We start from the raw sequence: 19,079 nt of genomic DNA, 5'->3' as shown, positions 1-19,079 counted from the left end.
TCAAAGAGATACAGACCTGAGGAGAGATCCTGGTTTCCAGCCAAATCGATTGAGCCTTTCATTCTAGGTTTCCTAAGAAGTTTGGGGAATTCAGTAGCCATTCCTAGAAGAGGGAGTACGGTCACGATTTCATCACACACCCAGTCCTAGGGACACTGTGCGTGACAACTCAACCACTCTATAGGATCAGTATGGTGCATGACAGCCCAGTCGTCCACACTATCATCTTGCCCCTCTATAATACGAGCCCTCCTAGCCCCTCACCTCCTGACTACTCCATCTCAAGGCTTGTCCGTGAGAAGTGACTTGGCCTAACATGTAAGACACAAGTCAAAAATGGTTAAAAGATATTAACATCTTTCTTGGCCTCAGTACTGTGCTGCTTTAATTTTTGGCTAGTGGTTGATGTGTGTATTGCAGTGACCATTGACTTGTTCATATTCTCAGCCTCTAGTGCTTCTGCGTACAGAACTATACATAGAATGTCATGTTATTACTCACATTAGAGCTGATATTTTGTTTGGCAGTAGGATTATTGACCGGTCAAAATAGCCCTGATTATGGCATGTAAGCCGTTAGCCACTTGGTAATTTCTACAGATGATATTAGAAGTTTAAATTTCCCTTATGCTGCCCACTTGTATTTTTGTATAGCCAAAACAAGACAAAATTTTGCAAAAAAAATATTTTATATACTGCATTCTTTTGCAAGAATAATAAATACAAAATACACACGTACAACACAAGATTCTTGATGATATAGCGCCCTCTGGCAGGCCATCAGTTCAACTGCAAGTTAATCAGGGCACGGAAGGGGGAGGGGGGGGGTTCATAAGTCTGGAGTCACACAGAGTGACTGCAGACTTCTCATTTTAGGCTGGACAACCCTTTTAATAGTAGGCAGAAGAGGCCAGTAGATAGTTGTCTACATTTCTGGCCCTGCACTGCATATCAGGGAGGTGGAATTGGTGGAGGCTCTTCTTCATCAGAGTCAAACTCAACATTTTCATCTTTCACCCATTTTCCTGCGCCGTCAGGAATCCATCCGGAGCTGCGGAGAGAGGAGGAATGAGACACCGCCACAAACTGACTGACCAAGGGGGAGGGGGGGGGGGGGGTCACCATATGGCGGTACTATGGTGCTCAGCAGTAATTTATCCCAGGCAAGGTGTTCTTACCTCCTCAGGGACAGGTAGTGCTCCATCATTCGCCTTCTCTCAGGGTCATTGGCAGCATCCTCTCCTTTCTCTGAAGACTTCTGCATCTTCTTGTTTTTACTCTCTTTCTTTGATTGTGATTCTGTGCAACTACCTAAGAAATGACGACACATCGGTATCTGTTGAATGTATACACATGTCTGTACCTAGGTTATATCAGCACCACACATGCATGTATACAGAGATTGCATAAGCAGAATAGCAAGGGCAGCTCTGGTGTATAATACAGGATGTAACTCAGGATCAGTAATGTAATGTAAGTACACAGTGACTGCATCAGCAGAATAGTGAGTGCAGCTCTGGAGTATAATACAGGATGTAACTCAGGATCAGTAATGTAATGTATGTACACAGTAACTGCACCAGCAGAATAGTGAGTGCAGCTCTGGCGGATAATACTTGATGTAACTCAGGATCAGTACAGGATAAGTAATGTAATGTATGTAAACAGTGACTGCACCAGCAGAATAGTGAGTGCAGCTCTGGGGTATAATACAGGATGTAGCTCAGGATCAGTAATGTAATGTATGTACACAGTAACTGCACCAGCAGAATAGTGAGTGCAGCTCTGGCGGATAATACTTGATGTAACTCAGGATCAGTACAGGATAAGTAATGTAATGTATGTAAACAGTGACTGCACCAGCAGAATAGTGAGTGCAGCCCTGGAGTATCCTACAGGAAGAGGCGGAGCTTGCTTGCCATATGCTCTGTGTGTGCTGCCTAGAGAGAGCTCCTGGGAAGGGAGGTAAAGTTTTCCATCCAGGACTTTGTCTGCCCCCTTCCCAGGAAAGGCGGCTCATTTTGGGACTGGCCTCTGGGGCTGGGCCCCCGGCTCCCACCTCCCGGTCCAAGCCGGCTGGGGGTGGGAGGACTCCCATTCCGGCTAGGGTCACAAGACCTGGCCAAGGATCAGGCAAGGGATCCAGCATGAAAACTTGCAGGACCCCCGAGGCCATGGCGGCTCCTTCCCCCAGAGGTAGGCCGAGTACGAGCAGGGGTGCTGCAGCGGTGCCTCTTGATTGGGGCACCAAGGTGGCGAAAGAATCCACGGTGGCCTATGGTTCCCACATCCATGTGAACCTCTGTGAATATGAGGACGCCTCAAGGAAGCTAAGATACCTCTGGGGGAGTTGAGGGTAGCTAAGGAGAGGTCTAACAGGGCCTCCGGCAACAAGAATGCCGAGCTATCCGCCACGGTCAGGAAAATAAAAAAAAAAAATCCATAGGAGACATGGAAAGCCGGAGATGTGAGATCCTGGCTGGCAACGGGCCCTTCCGTGAATAGCAGCTGGAGAACGACGACCGGCTCAGAGCCATGACCGGTGGGTCTCCGGAGTGGCCACGGAGCTCCGGCCAGGCGGTGGAGGAAGATGAGGAAGAGGAATGTGAGGAGGAGGTTGTGCCCTACCCACCGCCTGGTGGCCGGGTAAGAGATCTCCAGGCGTCGCATAGTGGGATAGCCCCCGAGCAAGTGGCTCTCCCGTCAGATTCTGGAACTTCAGAAGGCAGCGGGAGTGAGGGGGAGGATGAGGATGGTGGTAGTAGTAGCAGTGAGGGGAGCTGCCTTGTCATGCAGCAGATCCGGCAGATCGAGTCCCCGGTCCGTTTTAACCAGCTGAGGTTTGGGGATGAGACGACGTGGCAACCAGGAGGGGGATGATGAGAAAGGCTAAGAAAAGGAATAAGAAGAAAATATCTACTGTGCAGAAATTTGTGTGGGGCCCCCGTCCCACTGTGTGGCACCCGCTACCAACCCCGGCTCGGGCTCTGTTATGGGTCCATAGCAAGGGAGCAGGGAGATTACAGGCCATGACACGCAGGGCGCTGCCTGTTTGTGGTAACGGAAGGGGTAGTGATGTGTCCGATATGGAGCATGATGTGGAGGGTGGCCCAGTGGTGGGCAAGAGAGTGACAGCCGGGACCGCATCTCCGGTGGTGAGCGCTGGGGTGTCTGGGTCCCCCATTTACGGATCCGTTAAAACTGGATCACTTCTGGGGACCCAGGCACCTAGTAAAGTGAAGGGGGAGGGGCCTGCGGCTCCGGCAGAGCCGACTCATAGAAAGAAAATGGTGGGGTCGGCTCCCCTCGCGGGGTCTGCGGTGAAGACGGGGCCCCCTGCGCTAGGGGCCCACCACCGGTGGACGCTGAGGGGGAGTGATTTAGCCTGGGGCTAGCCGCTGGAGTTGCTGTGGCCAGCCTGTTTGTGGCCCAGGGTGTGTGGTGGTGGGGCGCTGTGCCCCAGGAGACTGGTACCACCGGGGGGCCCCTGGGGGTGGACCAGACTCCGGGTCAGCTCTGGGGGTCCCGATGTGGCCGGTCCCGGGAGGCGTGGCCTCCTCGGCACCCGCTGCCCATGTGGGTGCAGTTTTGGATAGCTGTGCAGCTGGAGGCGTGGCTTCCCAACCAAAGGAAAAAAAAAATGATCTTGGTCAGCAATGGAGCAGAGACTGCAGCTGCAGCAGCAAGGGTGCTTCTCTGGCGGGGTCCCCTAAGTCTGGGGGCTTACCTGCGGTGGGGGTGCCGGCAACAAGGCAGGATGGAGATGAAGGTGGGACTGTTCCTGGCTTCTTCCCTGCTAGTGAGGGGGAAGGCTCTGCATGCTGTGCGGGCAGTGCTGCTTAAACCCTATGGCAGCACAATTCTTAAAGGGACAGCAGCACTATGTGTGCAGAACCCCCCGGTAGGGAAGTTGCCACCAGTAGGTGACAGTAGCAGTGGCGAAACAAAACCTGGAAATACCCAAAAAGTGAGGCAAAATGATATTGACCCCAGTGTGCATGTGAGTGAGAGTGGGGTGACTGATGGAGTGGATGAGGAGGGTGTGGGTATGGAAGGGTCTGTGGTTGAGGATGCGAGTGGCAGTGTGTCTAAGGTGGCAAGTGCGAATGGGGTGTCTGATGGTAGTGGGAGGAGGGGGCTGGTCAATCTGCACCCCCGGTCTTATGAGTTATTTGGCATCAGGACGTGGCTTTCTAGTTATGGGGAAGTCACGGAGGTCCCTAAGAAAAATAGGGACAAGTTTGGCATTTGGTCAGGGGGCTGGACCTTCATGGTAAAGTTGAAGGTTTCAGGAGGTACGGTCACCCACATCCCCTCCTCAGCATTTCTGGGGAGGGACAGAATCCAGATCTTCTACAAGGGGCAACCGAAGGTCTGCCACAGGTGCGAGGATTCCCGCCACTTCAGCGCAGGATGCAAGGTGCAGAAGTATGCCTTGTGTGGCAGGGTCGGTCATCTTGCCGCGGCCTGTGGTGACGTTAGGTGTCACCCGTGTGGTGACCTAGGTCACCCGTACAGCCGCTACCCCCGCTCCTTTTCCACCACCATATCTGGCCTGGCAGGGGGGAGCCAAGGGGGGGGGGGGGCTCCGGTGGTGCAACTTCTGCAGGGGCTGAGGCCTGAGGTGAGCTGAGGGGTCAGTGAGGAAAGGCGAGGCAGGTACATCTGCCCACCAGTGGCAACAGGTGAGGCGCCGCCATAAGGGCAGGGGGCAGGATAAGCCTCAGGTAACTGGGGTGACGACTTCCCCCACCCTGGAGGCGGCAGCCAAAGCCTTTGACACCCTGGGGGAGAAGAGATCCAGAGGATGGAGAGGGAGAACTTGGCTGCTTCTGATAACTCTTCCCAGTATGAAAGTCTGGATGAAAAGGCGGTGGAGTAGCCTAAAAAAAAAAAAAAAAAAAGGGTGACAATCGTACCAGTAAGAGTCGGAAGAAGAGGAAGAACAAGGTTAAAAAAATCTAATGCCCCCCCCCCCCCCCGACCACTAGGGTGCCTACGAAAGGGCTCACCGGCTCCCCTCTGATCCGCCTCTCCAATTGGTTCCAAGCCCTCGATGACTCTGCTGTGTCAGAGGTCGGGGGTGAGGGGCCGGACGCAACACCTGGGGTGCCTTCGGCGAGGTCCGTCCTCTGGGGGAGGGGAGGGGGAACCACCTCGGAGGGTCCAGGGGCGAGGAATCTAGTTCTGGGAAGGAGGTGTCCAGTGCTGTAGAGGAGGATATGGACACCTCGGTGTCTCTAAAGAGGGGGAGAGGAAATCCAGGGCGGGAGGGGGTACGGTTAAAAAACACGCCATCTAACCCAATCACCCATGATGGCGGAAACTACCCCGTTGACTCTGGCGTCGAAGAATGTTGCCAGCATAAAGTCAGATAAGGCTACATTTATGGCCTTTAATTTTTTTCACCCAGGTTGAGGCTGATATTTTATTTTTGCAGGAGACTAGACTAACGGACCTGGGGTCCATCTACAAAGCAAAGAGGGAATGGAGGAGTGGGCCTTCATACTGGTCTCTTGCGGCCGAGCCGTATAGCGGTCCTTTTTAAGACCGCGGAGGTGGAATGCAGACGGGTGATCGAGGTAGAAATGGGGAGATGTTTGGTCCTTGACGTCTTCATGAGGGGACAGGAGCTTCGGCTCATCAATATCTATGGCCCGCAATAAAAGTTGGACCGTAAAGGTCTCTTCATGAGGATCAAGCCCTATCGTTTTACGAGCCGGCAGGTGGTCTTCGGTGGTGATTTTAATATTATAACTAGACTCCGTGATAGGGGATGCCCCGTAGATCGGCTGGCTTATGATAGCGTAGCCTTGAATAGTATAGTAAGCTAAACTCGCCTGGTGGATGTCCACATCCGGCACACCCCAGCTCATGGGGGTTTCACCTTTTATAGGGGAAGCAGTAGGTCTAGAATAGATAGGTTTTTTTATAGGAGGAAGCCGTCTCTTTTGCAGTGTCCGCTGCTGAGGTTGAGTTCTCCAATCACGGTTTAATTTTCTTCACTTTAAATGTTACAGAGACTCCCCGGATGGGGAGAGGCCTATGGAAGCTGAATTCGTCTCTTCTGGAAGAAATTTCTTCAGAGCCAGGTACCTCTCGAGTCTTTGTAGCAGTAAGTCTGAGTGATGGGAGATCTTCAAAAGAAGGGTCGCAAGCCTCAGGGGCCTGAACAGGTACCGCCTGTATCGGCTGGAGAGTACCGAGAGGAAATCTCCAGGGTGAAGACCTTGCTCAAGGGGTACCAGTATGATAGGCACACATCCTTGGTTTCTGAGAGGGATTTCAGGAGGTACCGCTCGCCCCACCCTTACAGAAACTGCAGGTTGCCAGTGAATTGTAAGATGGTGACAGGACTGATCGACAGTATGGAGTCCCTGAACAGATCCAAATCAGGGATCCTGGAGGTGGTTAGATCCTTCTACTCACACCTCTTGGGGGAGGAGGGATCCTCATCGGGATGAGATGTCTGCTTTCCTGGCTGAAAACATCCCTGAGCCGGGGGGGGGGAATGACCCCTCTTCATGTTTTGGCAGAAGCAATCAGGGAAGAGGAAGTGAGACGGGCGATCAATGGGCTCTGGCCCAAAAAGTCGCCCGGTCCGAATTGTTTAACATCCGAGTTCTATAAGACTTTTAGGGACTCTTTGGTCCCCCTTTTGACTGAGGTATTTAATGAGTGCCTCTCCTCGGACATTCTGCCCAGTTCAATGAGGAAGTTAGCCCTGATTATACTGTCAAAGGGTAAAGACTCGTCCCGTATTGATAATTGGCGTACAATAGCGCTTCTCAATAAGGACCGAAAGGTTCTGGCAAAGGAGCTTTTCAATCGGTTGGTGTAGTTTCCGCCCCGGGTCCTTTTGGGGGCCAGCACTGCTCTGTTCCAGGCCGTAGTATATTTAGGGCTGTGCTCGGTGTCTGAGAGGCAGTGGAGCAGGGCAGGACACTGGAAGGGGGGGGGGGGGTACTTGCTGTCCTTAGACCAGGCGAAGGCCTTTGACCGGGTTAACCATGAGTAACTCTTGTCCGTCCTTCTGAGGTATGGTCTGCCTGGGGGGGTTTGTTGATAAGTTGAGAGTTTTATACAATGGGGCAGAGACTTTTCTGCTCGTGAATGGTTGGGTCGGACACCCTTTTGAGGTGATGTCTGGTGTCCGCCAGGGATGTCCTCTGAGCCCACTGTTATAAGTGTTCAAGATCGACCCCCTTTTAAGGAGGGTGGAGCGCGGACCGTTGGTGGGAGTCGGGATGGACCAGGTGGAGCCAGAGGCCGCCTTGATGGTAGTGGCGTACGCTGACGACATTTCCCTTTTTGTATCCTCGAGAGAGGAGGCAGATTGGGTCATGTCTGAGGTTGAACGCTACTCAGTGGCATCCGGGTCCATGATCAACCGGGACAAGTGTGAGAGTCTCTGGCTAGGAGGGGGAGATCCAAGTTTTGATCTCCTAGACACCATTCCAGGGCCTCAGGCCACAGCAAAAATATTAGGCATCAGTTTCGGCCCGGGGGACTATCCCCAGCAAAACTGGGAAGGCAGACTTAAGATTGCCGCCCGGAAGGTGGATCAGTAAAAGGGTTGGTCTTTGACCCTAGGCGAAACGGTTAAGGTCCTGTCACACCAAACGATGCACCAGCGATCCCAACGATACGACCTGGTCAGGATCACTGGTGCATTGCTACATGATCGCTGGTGAGCTGCCAAACAGGCAGACACACCAGCGATCAGGACCAGTGAAGACGCTGGTATCCAAGGTAAATATCGGGTAACTAAGCGCGCGCGTCGCTTAGTTACCCGCTGTGCACCTTGGATACCAGCGTGCTCGCGCTGAGAGCTGATATCCAAGGTATATATCGGGTATCTAAGCGTGTGCGGCACTTAGTTACCCGCTGCTTACCTTGGATACCAGCTCCCAGCATCTGCTTACAGCGCTGGGAGCTCGCTGATCGTTGCTGACCAGCGGGAGACCAACGATAAAAAAAATGGCCCAGGACATTTCTGCACGGTCAGCGATACCCGGCTTGGGGGGGGGGGGGGGGGGGGTGCGGGGCGGTCACTGAGATTGCTGATGCGTCACAAAATCAACGCTATGTGTGACGGGCCCCTTAGTCTTGCCAAGGGCTATTTGCTTCCTTTGCCAATATATCTAGGCAGCGTTTGCATCTTGCCAGAGCCTCTTTGGACACGGGTCTACAGCCTGTTTCTCCAATTATTATGGGGAAATAGGCTGAACCTAATCAAGAGGGAGGTCACGTACCGCACGAGGAGACTAGGAGGGTTGGGTATGGTCAACCCAATGGTGTTTCTAAACACCTTTCTTACGGCAAACATCACCAACCTCTGGTTAGAGAGGGCTCCTCTGTGGGTATTCTCCTTTCAGCCTTTCTTCCAGGAATGGGAGACAGGAGGGCAGGTGACGGACCTTTGTACACCTCATGTTACCCTGGGGTTCTGAAGGTGATCCGTTGGTGGGATCTGGGAGATCAGGATCATGTCGAGAAGGTTTCTTGACAATAGGGTCCTGTTTACCCACTTTCAGAAGCCCCTGGTGCTCAGGGATTGCCCAAGCCGGGATCTGGAGGTGAGGCTCGGGTTATTGAACTCTGAGCGGATCCCCTTCAAGTTTTGGGACTTGGCGCTTCTTCCATGGGAAGCTGTATGTGAGGGACAACCTGAAGTGCAGGAGCTCTGATGACCGGGATTGTCCCCGCGAGGAGTGTGGCGGTATGCTTGAAAGCATGGAGCACTTCCTGCTTCGGTGTCCCTTTAATACAGAGGTCTACAGCAGGGTGGTGCTTCCATTGGCTGGCAGACCTTTCGTATGTGGAGTGTGCCTATGGGGCATTCAGGTCCCTTGGTGGCTGAGATCGGGGCACCGTTTTCTTAGTTTAGTAACTAGGCTCTACACGTGGAATGCACAGTGTCTACTCAGCGGAAAGTCCTCCCCAGGGAAGAGATGATTAGGAATGCTGTTGGAAGACCATTTCCGGTGAGAATGCCAAAAGTGTGCAAAACAGTAAGCAAAAGGTGGCTACTTTGAAGAACCTAGAATATAAGACATATTTTCAGTTGTTTCACACTTTTTTGTTAATTATATAATTCCACATGTGTTAATTCATAGTTTTGATGCCTTCAGAGTGCATCTACAATTTTCATAGTCATGAAAATAAAGAAAACTCTGTGAATGAGAAGGTGTGTCCAAACTTTTGGTCTGTAATTAGATAGAGATAGAGAGATATATATATATATATTCTATCTCTATCAACAGCACAGGAAAAGTAGGGTGCAAAGCCTCCCAGGCACATACCAGTCCTTATGAATAGAAAATCAAAAAAGATAGAGGCAGCACAGTATATGAAATTTTAGGATAAAGTGCTTTTTAATAGCCCATGTGGCGACGTTTCGGTCTCAAGTGCAGACCTCTTTTTTGATATATTATAATTAAGTTTGGCCAGGTGGCCTATTTACTTTCTTTAGGGCAGTTGGCCGAATTGTTTTTCTATTTCTAGGGGTGAATGCGTGGGTATGAGTGTATGAGGGGAAAAAAAAAAAAAATATAGGTTGAGGTCTCATCCCTTGCTGGTGGGTATTAATGAAAGAGGAATATTTTTCTGCTGGACATTGGACATTTGGGGTTTATGAATAATGTTTTTTTATTGAGTTTGTCTGTAAGTTTTGTCTAAGTTTTGTAGTTTTATAATAAAAAAAGAGATACACTACTGATACGGAGTTACATCCTGTATGTACACAGTGACTGCACCAGCAGAATAGTGAGTGCAGCTCTAGGGTATAATACAGGATGTAACTCAGGATCAGTACAGGATCAGTAATGTAATGTATGTACACAGTGACTGCACCAGCAGAATAGTGAGTGCAGCTCTAGGGTATAATACAGGATATAACTCAGGATCAGTAATGGTCAGTAATGTAATGTTTGTACACAGTGACTGCACCAGCAGAATAGTGAGTGCAGCTCTGGGGTATAATACAGGATATAACTCAGGATCAGTACAGAATCAGTAATGTATGTACACAGTGACTGCACCAGCAGAATAGTGAGTACAGCTCTGGGGTATAATACAGGATGTAACTCAGGATCAGTAATGTAATGTATGTACACAGTGACTGCACCAGCAGAATAGTGAGTGCAGCTCTGGGGTATAATACAGGATGTAACTCAGGACCAGTAATGTATGTACACAGTGACTGCACCAGCAGAATAATGAGTGCAGCTCTGGGGTATAATACAGGATGTAACTCAGGATCAGTACAGGATCAGTAATGTAATGTATGTACACAGTGACTGCACCAGCAGAATAGTGAGTGCAGCTCTGGAGTATAATACAGGATGTAACTCAGGATCAGTAATGTAATGTATGTACACAGTGATTGCACCAGCAGAATAGTGAGCGCAGCTCTGGAGTATAATACATGATGTAACTCAGGATCAATAATGTAATGTATGTACACAGTGACTGCACCAGCAGAATAGTGAGTGCAACTCTGGGGTATAATACAGGATGTAACTCAGGATCAGCACAGGATCAGTACTGTATGTACACAGTGACTGCACCAGCAGAATAGTGAGTGCAACTCTGGGGTATAATACAGGATGTAACTCAGGATCAGCACAGGATCAGTACTGTATGTACACAGTGACTGCACCAGCAGAATAGTGAGTGCAGCTCTGGAGTATAATACAGGATGTAACTCAGGACCAGTAGAAATAAAGAATGAATACGTTTAACCCTTCACTGCTGTCACCTGTGGAGCTGCTCGGCTCAGGACAGGATGTCTCTGCAGGGGTCTTGGGTTGGCCATGTTGTATACATACTTGACGGTTACTTAGAGAAGATATGGGCTGGGTAGACCCCCCAACCTCAGAAGAGCTTCCTTTCCTTCTCACTTCTTCAGGCCTGGAAAAAAAATAGAATTAAAAAAAGAAAAGTGTTAATCAATAGCAACAGGGCCATCTCTCCAATTAACTCCTTTCTGACATTGGGCGTAATAGTATGCCGATGTCGGACCCCGGCGGTGAGCCCACATCTTTCTCAGCACATGTCAGCTATTTTGAACAGCTGACAAGTGCCCACAATAGCCGCGGGTGGAATCGCGATGCTGAGAGCAGCATTTAATTCGCGCTTCTGGCCATCTGACCAGAAACCCGCCCACTGGTGACCCGCATCACGTGATCGTGGGTCACCGGTTTGCTGGCATGACAGCCAGAGGTCTCCTGGAGACCTCTATGGTTGTTAGTGCCTGCTTGCTGTGAGCTCCACCCTGTGGCCAGTGCTCATAGCAAGTCTGCAATTCAGCTACGATCATCGCCTCTATGCCAAAAGTATAAAAAAAGTTTTTAAAAATATGAAAAAAATAAAACAAACGTTTAAATCACCCCCCCTTTGTCCCATTCAAAAGAAAAAAAAAAAAAAAAAAAAAAGAAAAAAGAAGATTAGCCTGATCGCTGAATGGTGTTGTGGAGAGAAAAAAAAAAAAAAAAAAATCATCAAAACTACGCTTTTTTGGTCGCCGCGACATTGCATTAAAATGCAATAACGGGCGATCAAAAGATCGTATCTGCACCAAAATGGTATTGTTAAAAACTTCAGTTCAGTGCACAAAAAATAAGCCCTCACCCAACACGAGATCACAAAAAAATGGAGACACTGCGGGTCTCGGAAAATGGCCTATTTTTTTTTTTTTTTTTAGCAAACTTTGGAATTTTTTTTCACCACTTACATAAAAAAAAAAAAACCTAGACATGTTTGGCATCTATGAACTCATAATGACCTGGAGAATCATAATCACAGGTCAGTTTTAACATTTAGTGAATCTAGCAAAAAAAAAAAAACAACAAAAAAACAAGTGTGGGATTGCACTTTTTTTTTGGGAATTTCACCGCACTTGGAGGGAAGCGAAAAACGAAAAAGTAAAACCGAAAAAAGCTCCAGGGGTTAAAGACACTATGGGAGGCTTATATCATCTCTCTCTAAATCAGGGGTGGGGAACCTTTTTTCAGCCAAGGGCCATTTGGAATTTTATAAAGGCGTTCGGGGGCCGTATAAAATTATTAACTTAATATTTATTCATACATTTAAAGGGAACCTGTCACCAGGTTTGGCCAATACGGGTTACGGACACTGCCTTTCAGGGCTGATATACAGAGTTCTATAATGCTGTATATCTGCCCCCGATCCGACCTGTAAGAGAAGAAAAATAACTTATACTCACCTGGGGCGGTCTGGTCCGATGGAAGTCGCTGGTCCTGGTCCAGAACCTCCCATCTTCTTACGATCCCAGTTCTCCTGCTTGCTTCATGTGGATGACGCATCCCTGCATCATCCACACAGTCTCCCTGGAATCACGCTCCTGCACAGGCGTACTTATCTGCCCTGTTGAGGGCAGAGCAACGTCCTGCAGTGCGCAGGCGCTGGGCTTCTCTGACATTTCCCGGCACCTGCACACTGCAGGACTGTGCTCTGCCCTCAACAGGGCAGATAAGTACGCCTGCGCAGGAGCGTGATTCCATGGAGACTGTGTGGATGATGCAGGGACGCGTCATCCAAATGAAGCAAAAAGGACTGGGATCGTAAGAAGATGGGAGACACCGCACCAGGACCAGCGACACCCATCGGACCGGACCGCCCCGCCCCCATGTGAATATAAAAAAAAAAAATTATTTTTCTTCTCTTACAGATCAGATCGAGGGCAGATATACAGCAATATAGAATACTACACATCAGCCCCGAAAGGCAGTGGCCATAACGTGTATCGGCCAAACCTGGTGCCAGGTTCCCTTTAACTCCCACCTAATGTGATGGCTGGAAGGACTTCTCTTTGGTGAGGCCTGCTATGTTGGGAGGTATTAATGATGTTGCTACTCCCAAATGGTTTTCTAAGCTTGCGTCAGTAAAATGCAAATACAAAATAACTTGCAAGAAAGAAAATGCAACTGCAGAATTATAAAAAAAAAAAAAAAATTTAAAAAAATGATAGTAAAATGCCTGCAAATATAAAAGTGCACAAGAAATAATTTGTAACTTTGCAAAATAAAATCACAAATGAGCATGCAAAAAATAAGAAAAATGCTAAGTAGTAAATGCCTAAAGCTGCAACCAGGGGTGGATTAAGGGTAGCAAGGGCCCCGGGCTGTTCAGACTCTGTGGCGGGGTCGGGAAGTCACTAGTTTTCATGACGCATACAGTGCGTCAAGGGGCGGGAAGGGGTTAAATACTGAGGTAAAAAAAAAAAACACCTCTGCAAATACGCAACGTGTAAACGAGGCCTCACAAATACTGAGGTAAAAAACACCAAATGCTTAGGGTGTCCATGAGGCCTTACAAATACGGAGTGAAAAACTCACCAAATACTCAGCGTGTGCACAAGGCCTTATAAATACTGGAAGGTTTCCACCTAACATCTAGTCCTGACTCACCTGTACCTAACATCGAAACCAGCTAATAGTCTGCAATCACCTGCTGACCTGGACCCATGACCTGTCAGACAAATTACTTCACGAGTCACACAGAGGCTTCTGCTTCATGAACTTCCCAAGATAGAAGAAGCAGCCTACGATGTGCAGCCTGAAGCCGGATACACAGGAAGAGACGCTCCTCATCACAGGCTGTGCCCAACGTGTCAGCAGAGGGGTTAACGCCACAGACAAGTCACAGTCTCCTCACACACTGGACATGACGCTGCATCTGGCGACGAACAAGCGCACATTGCGCAATGTTAGTCATGTCCGAGATGTTCAGCATGTGGAGGACCAAGGGGGGGGGGGGGACCAAAAAAGACCCCAGGATTGGAATTGGAACAGGAGCATGGGAAAGTGGACGGCAGGCGGATGGGCAGGGTTTATATAGGGGTCGAAGTAAATATATATATATGCGGGCAACGCACACATGCACAATCCTCAGGTTGTATAACTTTCAACTGGTCAAACATTTCTCTCAGTAGGCCAAGAAAGAAATGTGGCAGGAATAAAGTACACCTCATATTAACTTATGTGTGAGGCAGAGGTGACAAGACCCGCCATCTCGTGCCCACCTTACTAGAGGTGCCCACTGCCCACATATAACAAAGTTGATGGAAACAGATGACTTCCACTAGGATGATTGGTTACCGGCCGCCCGAGCACACTCATTTCACAACTAGTCACACCCATGTACACGCCCCAACCATACCCATTTAGCACTGCTGATCACACTGACTGGTACTGAGGGCACAGTGGCTGGTACTGTGGGCACACACTGACTGGTACTGAGGAAAAGAAAGAAAGAACAGCGAAAGAAAAAAGAGAAAGGAAGGAGAGAGAAAGAAAGAACAGAGATAAAGAAAGAAAGAAGAAAGAAAGAGAGAGAGAAAGGAAGAAAGAACAGAGAGAAAGAAAGAGGGGACAGAAAAAGGAACAGAGAAAAAAGAAAGAGAGGAAAGAAAGAAAGAAAGAAAGAAAGAAAGAAAGAAAGAAAGAAAGAAAGAAAGAAGAGAGAGGGAGAGAGAAAGAAAGAGGGGAAAGAAGGAACAAAGAGAGAAATAAAGAAAGAACAGAGAGAAAGAAAGACAAGGAAAGAAAGATTCTATAAAGATACTATACCAGCCCGGGTCACATTGTAGTGCCCACCTGAGCCTCCTGGTGCAGGACATATCATGATCCACTCACATGGCCGACATCCCCGAGTCCAAGGAGATCCCGCTGTCCGTGCTGTCGGAAGAGGACATAGGACGTGGTGATGATCTGAAGCATTCCCTGAAGTGCCTCCATGGTTCCGTCACAATCTCCTCCGGTCAGCTTCCAGCACGTCACTTCCGATGGAATGTCACGTGCGAGTTTTCAAGTGCTCCGCCGTATACTCCTGTGTCCGCGGGAAAAGTAAGCTCCCGGTCGGGGCAGTGGGGCAGACTCAAAATCTGGGACGGTTGGGAGGTATGAATGCTCCACATCATACACCTTGTACACGCATGGCTCCGCACACCTCATACACACACGGTTCCGCTTTGTATGCCTTGTACACACGGCTCCACTCAGTACACACATGGCTTCCCTCCGTACACCTCGCACACAGACGCAGCTTCCCTCCGTACACCTCGCACACAGACGCAGCTTCGCTCCGTACACCTCGCACACACGCGGCTCTGCTCCACACACATCGCACACGCTCAGCTCTGTAAACCTCGCACATTCACGGCTCTGCTCTGTACACCTCGCACACACACATCCAGCTACATTCACCCTGTAAACCCCTCCTGACCCCACACATAATTTCCTCATCCAGCACCATAACAACCAGCACAGCAGTCCCACATACAATACATGGAGGGCTGCGTGCACAGGACCTGTGATGAGGTCACAGGAGGGGAGGAGTCAGGTGTCACATGATCAGGGGCTTCCACTGAAAGGCCCCTGATCATGCAACCCCTGACTCCTCCCCTCCTGTGACCTCATCACAGGTCCTGTGCGCACAGAGCAGGCATTTATTAGTGAGGGGCTGGCGCTGCGGTGGCCGGTGGGTCTGGGAGGGGGAGGAAGGGGTCGGTACATGGGGTGGCGTGGCGCTATGATGGCGGATTATAATGGGGCAATTTTCCATGGGCTGGTGGGCCCCCCCACACCACTGGGCCCTGGGCTACCGCCCAGAATGACCTCATTATAATCCGCCACTGGCTGCAACCATGAAAAAAAATTCAATATAAAAAAAAAGAGAAAAATATTAAATTAAGCGTGCATGGAATTTTTAACTAGTTGCTTGCTGACAAGATGCAGTGGGCTGCGTAGTTTTTGCAGAGAGTACATGCATGCCAGTGCAGCCATGTCAGCTTGCACTAAGAGTGGTGATCTCCAGACATGTTGCATGGAAGCCCTGCCTTGCAGGAACTCTGCAGAAGGGCAGCCAGCAAACAGGAAAGGCTCTAACTTGTCCCTCAATGTCTGTCCACTATTTCATCCTTCTTCTCCACTAGATATCTGAAACTCAACATGGACAAAACAGAATTCATCATCTTTCCCCCATCTCACGTGACCCCCCCTACGAACCTATCAATTACAGTAAATGACTGCCCACTCTCCCCAGTCCCACAAGCTCGCTGCCTCGGAGTAATCCTTGATGCTGATCTCTCCTTCAAACCACATATCCAAACCCTTTCCACTTCCTGCCGACTTCAACTCAAAAATATTTCACGCATCCGTTCATTCCTCACCCAAGAATCTGCAAAAACCCTAGTCCATGCCCTCATCATCTCTCGCCTTGACTACTGCAACCTCATGCTCTGTGGCCTCCCCTCAAACACTCTCGCACCCCTCCAATCTATTCTAAACTCTGCTGCCCGACTAATCCACCTGTCCCCCCGCTATTCCCCAGCTTCTCCCCTCTGTCAATCCCTTCACTGGCTCCCAATTGCCCAGAGACTCCATTACAAAACCCTAACCATGACATACAAAGCCATCCACAACTTGTCTCCTCCATACATCTGTGACCTCGTCTCCCGGTACTTTCCTGCACGCAACCTCCGATCCTCACAAGATCTCCTTCTCTACTCCCCTCTTATCTCCTCTTCCCACAATCGCATACAAGATTTCTCTCGCGCATCTCCCCTACTCTGGAACTCTCTACCACAACATATCAGACTCTCACCTACCATCGAAACCTTCAAAAAGAGCCTGAAGACCCACCTCTTCCGACAAGCCTATAACCTGCAGTAACCACCGATCGACCAAACCGCTGCACGACCAGCTCTACCCTCGCCTACTGTATTATCACCCATCCCTTGAAGATTGTGAGCCCTCGCGGGCAGGGTCCTCTCTCCTCCTGTACCAGTTATGACTTGTATTGTTTAAGACTATTGTACTTGTTTTTATGTATACCCCCCTCACATGTAAAGCGCCATGGAATAAATGGCGCTATAACAATAAATAATAATAATAATAATAACTTACCTCCCTTACCAAGCTGAGACATTCTCCCCTTTGCTTTGGCTGGGAGGGTGCACAGAATACAGAGTACAGCAGAAGCTGGCACAGAGGCTCCCAGAGTGGCCATTGCTGCCTATGGTGAGCAATACCTAATGACTACCTTCAGCACTATTCATATCCAGATTGGTCTATGAGCTGGCAATGCCACTACAGAGCCACCTGGCCCTTGTTTGGAGCTGACCATGAGTACAAATCTGGGCAGAGGGGAGGCAATACACCTCCACACACCAGCTGCTGCTGCTTCCTAGGGATAGCAGTGACCCCTCAGAGCTGGAAGGTGACAGAACTAGACAGCAGAGCGACTGCCATCCTGAGCGGTGCCCGACATGAGGGGCACAGCACGTACTCACACGATACTCGGGAGGGGGCCAGGCGGGAGCCGCCATGCCGGCAGGAGGTGCCTCTGACTGCAAGCAGCTCACTCACTGGAACGAGTCCCCCCAGGAGTTGGCGGAGACATGATGTCCCTCAGCGCATGTGCTTTGCTAATCAGATGCAGTTGTGATGGGAACCAAGTTCTCTGAATTAAAGGGCCCGCGGCCAAAAAACTGGCAAAGTGGCTGTGGGCCGCACCAGATGACATCGCGGGCTGCATACGGCCCGCGGGCCGGATGTTCCCCACCCCTGCTCTAAATGAAGGTGCATTGCAGCCTAGTACCTGTGTCTGGTGCAGCAGCTGTTATATGGCGCAGCTTTCAGCAGTGCGTGCTGGGTAATCTTTCTGGTCTGCTCCAGCAGAGGAGCCGGAAGCTGGAGGCAAAAAGGAGAGATTCATGTCAGGTATTGGCAATTTACAGAAATTAGAGGATTATCTGACCGCATATACACCGGCAGGCACCAGGGAGGTGGCCTACAGAGAAAGGCGATAACCACAGAAGCGGCCTACAAAGAGAGATGACAATCTGCAGAAAGGCAACGGTCCTCAGAGAGGCGGCCTACAAATAAATACAACGTCAGCGGAAAAGCGCGAGTCCGCAGAGAGAGGCCTACAAAGTGGGGCAGCGTACAGGAAGAGGCTCTCACACTGTAGTTCTGCTGTGACACCTGTGTGGGATATGAGAGCGGTAGTTAGGGGGTGCAGTCACCCCGTGGTGCACAGACCTGCTCCCCGGCCTCCTCCGCCCGGACATACTGCTCGTGCTGCCGCTTCTGGACCTCGTTCCTGTGAGCCGCCTTCTTCCCATAGAACCTCTGTAAAACTGGACGGGAGGGAGAGCAGATAAACCAACGGGACCCCAACAAGACCCCACAAACCATGAAGTAAAGCCTCTACTCACAAGCCGTGTGCTTCTTTCCTTTCCGATGCACGGCTAGCATGTCCACGGTATCGAAGACCGGCCTGTGGTGACACACGGTGCAGGCGTACCTGGGAAGGGGCAGCACACACACCCCACATTACCATGCAGTGCAGCCTCCTCACACTCCTGACAACTAGACATGCCGATGTGTGTGGTTGTCAGCAGAAGCCCCCGCAGTGTCCGGGGACTCGGCAGGACCTTCCACCATTGTGCATCGCTCCTACACGGGCAGTGAGGGGTCTGCTCATGTCTGACAACCTCTGTTCTGAACACTTCCTGTTGTCGAGAAGATGTAAGTGAGAATACACGAAGCTAAGAGCTGAACCTCCGTAGAGTTTCCCCCTTTAAGGCGGAGGTCACCAGAACATCTTGTACCTTCCATTCTTGAGGAGCAGCGCTTCGTCCTCAGGGATGTAACTGGCCAACAAGTCAGCAACTCTTCTCTTCTGTAAAGAAAAAAAAAATGTAGGTTTTAGATTTTCCCCTTTAAGGCCTCACTGGTGGCCGCCTTGACTCCGCCTCCATATACATTACAATAAGGGCGCAAGAACTTCCTGTATACATGATAAAGCCATGCTTGAACTTGTAGTCCTCCAGCAAATGGACGGTCCCCCAGCACCAAAACTCACCTTCAGCACGTTCAGCTGGCTGCTGTCATTCCCTTCCCGTTTAAAAGACATCTTTATCACCAAGCGGCCACCGTACCACCGAGCAAAGCTTCATGGGAACTGTAGTTCACACGTTCGGTCGCACCCGTTAGCACGTTTTTCGTCGCCCATTGCTTTCCGGGATATGTAGTTTTTTATTGTTAAGAC

General features: G+C 50.0%; 1 protein-coding gene across 1 annotated transcript; it reads right to left on the bottom strand.

Annotated features, from left to right (window-relative positions):
- Nucleotides 1-669: 669 nt before the first annotated feature.
- SCNM1 (sodium channel modifier 1) lies at nt 670-19,048 on the bottom strand. Its single transcript, XM_073567009.1, has 8 exons — nt 18,894-19,048; nt 18,640-18,710; nt 18,244-18,332; nt 18,068-18,165; nt 17,625-17,716; nt 10,762-10,913; nt 1,178-1,310; nt 670-1,050 (listed from the first exon to the last, which is right to left on the bottom strand). The coding sequence occupies exons 1-8, from the start codon at nt 18,942-18,944 to the stop codon at nt 951-953; spliced, it is 786 nt and encodes a 261-aa protein (XP_073423110.1). The 5' UTR covers nt 18,945-19,048; the 3' UTR covers nt 670-950.
- Nucleotides 19,049-19,079: the final 31 nt, after the last annotated feature.

Source organism: Dendrobates tinctorius, unplaced genomic scaffold (genome assembly GCF_039654945.1).
Source record: "Dendrobates tinctorius isolate UK_male_01 unplaced genomic scaffold, ASM3965494v1 ptg000019l, whole genome shotgun sequence".
NCBI lineage: Eukaryota > Metazoa > Chordata > Amphibia > Anura > Dendrobatidae > Dendrobates > Dendrobates tinctorius.
This window is presented reverse-complemented; position numbering and strand designations above follow the sequence as displayed.

What these genes read in the sequence shown, in the direction of transcription:
- SCNM1 (XM_073567009.1), bottom strand. Translation starts at nt 18,944, where the DNA reads ATGTCTTTTAAACGGGAAGGGAATGACAGCAGCCAGCTGAACGTGCTG. An exon ending in GCCAGCTGAACGTGCTGAAG is followed by an intron (nt 18,711 to 18,893) that starts GTGAGTTTTGGT and finishes TTTTCTTTACAG; the next exon opens with AAGAGAAGAGTTGCTGACTT. An exon ending in AGGAAAGAAGCACACGGCTT is followed by an intron (nt 18,166 to 18,243) that starts GTGAGTAGAGGC and finishes CCTCCCGTCCAG; the next exon opens with TTTTACAGAGGTTCTATGGG.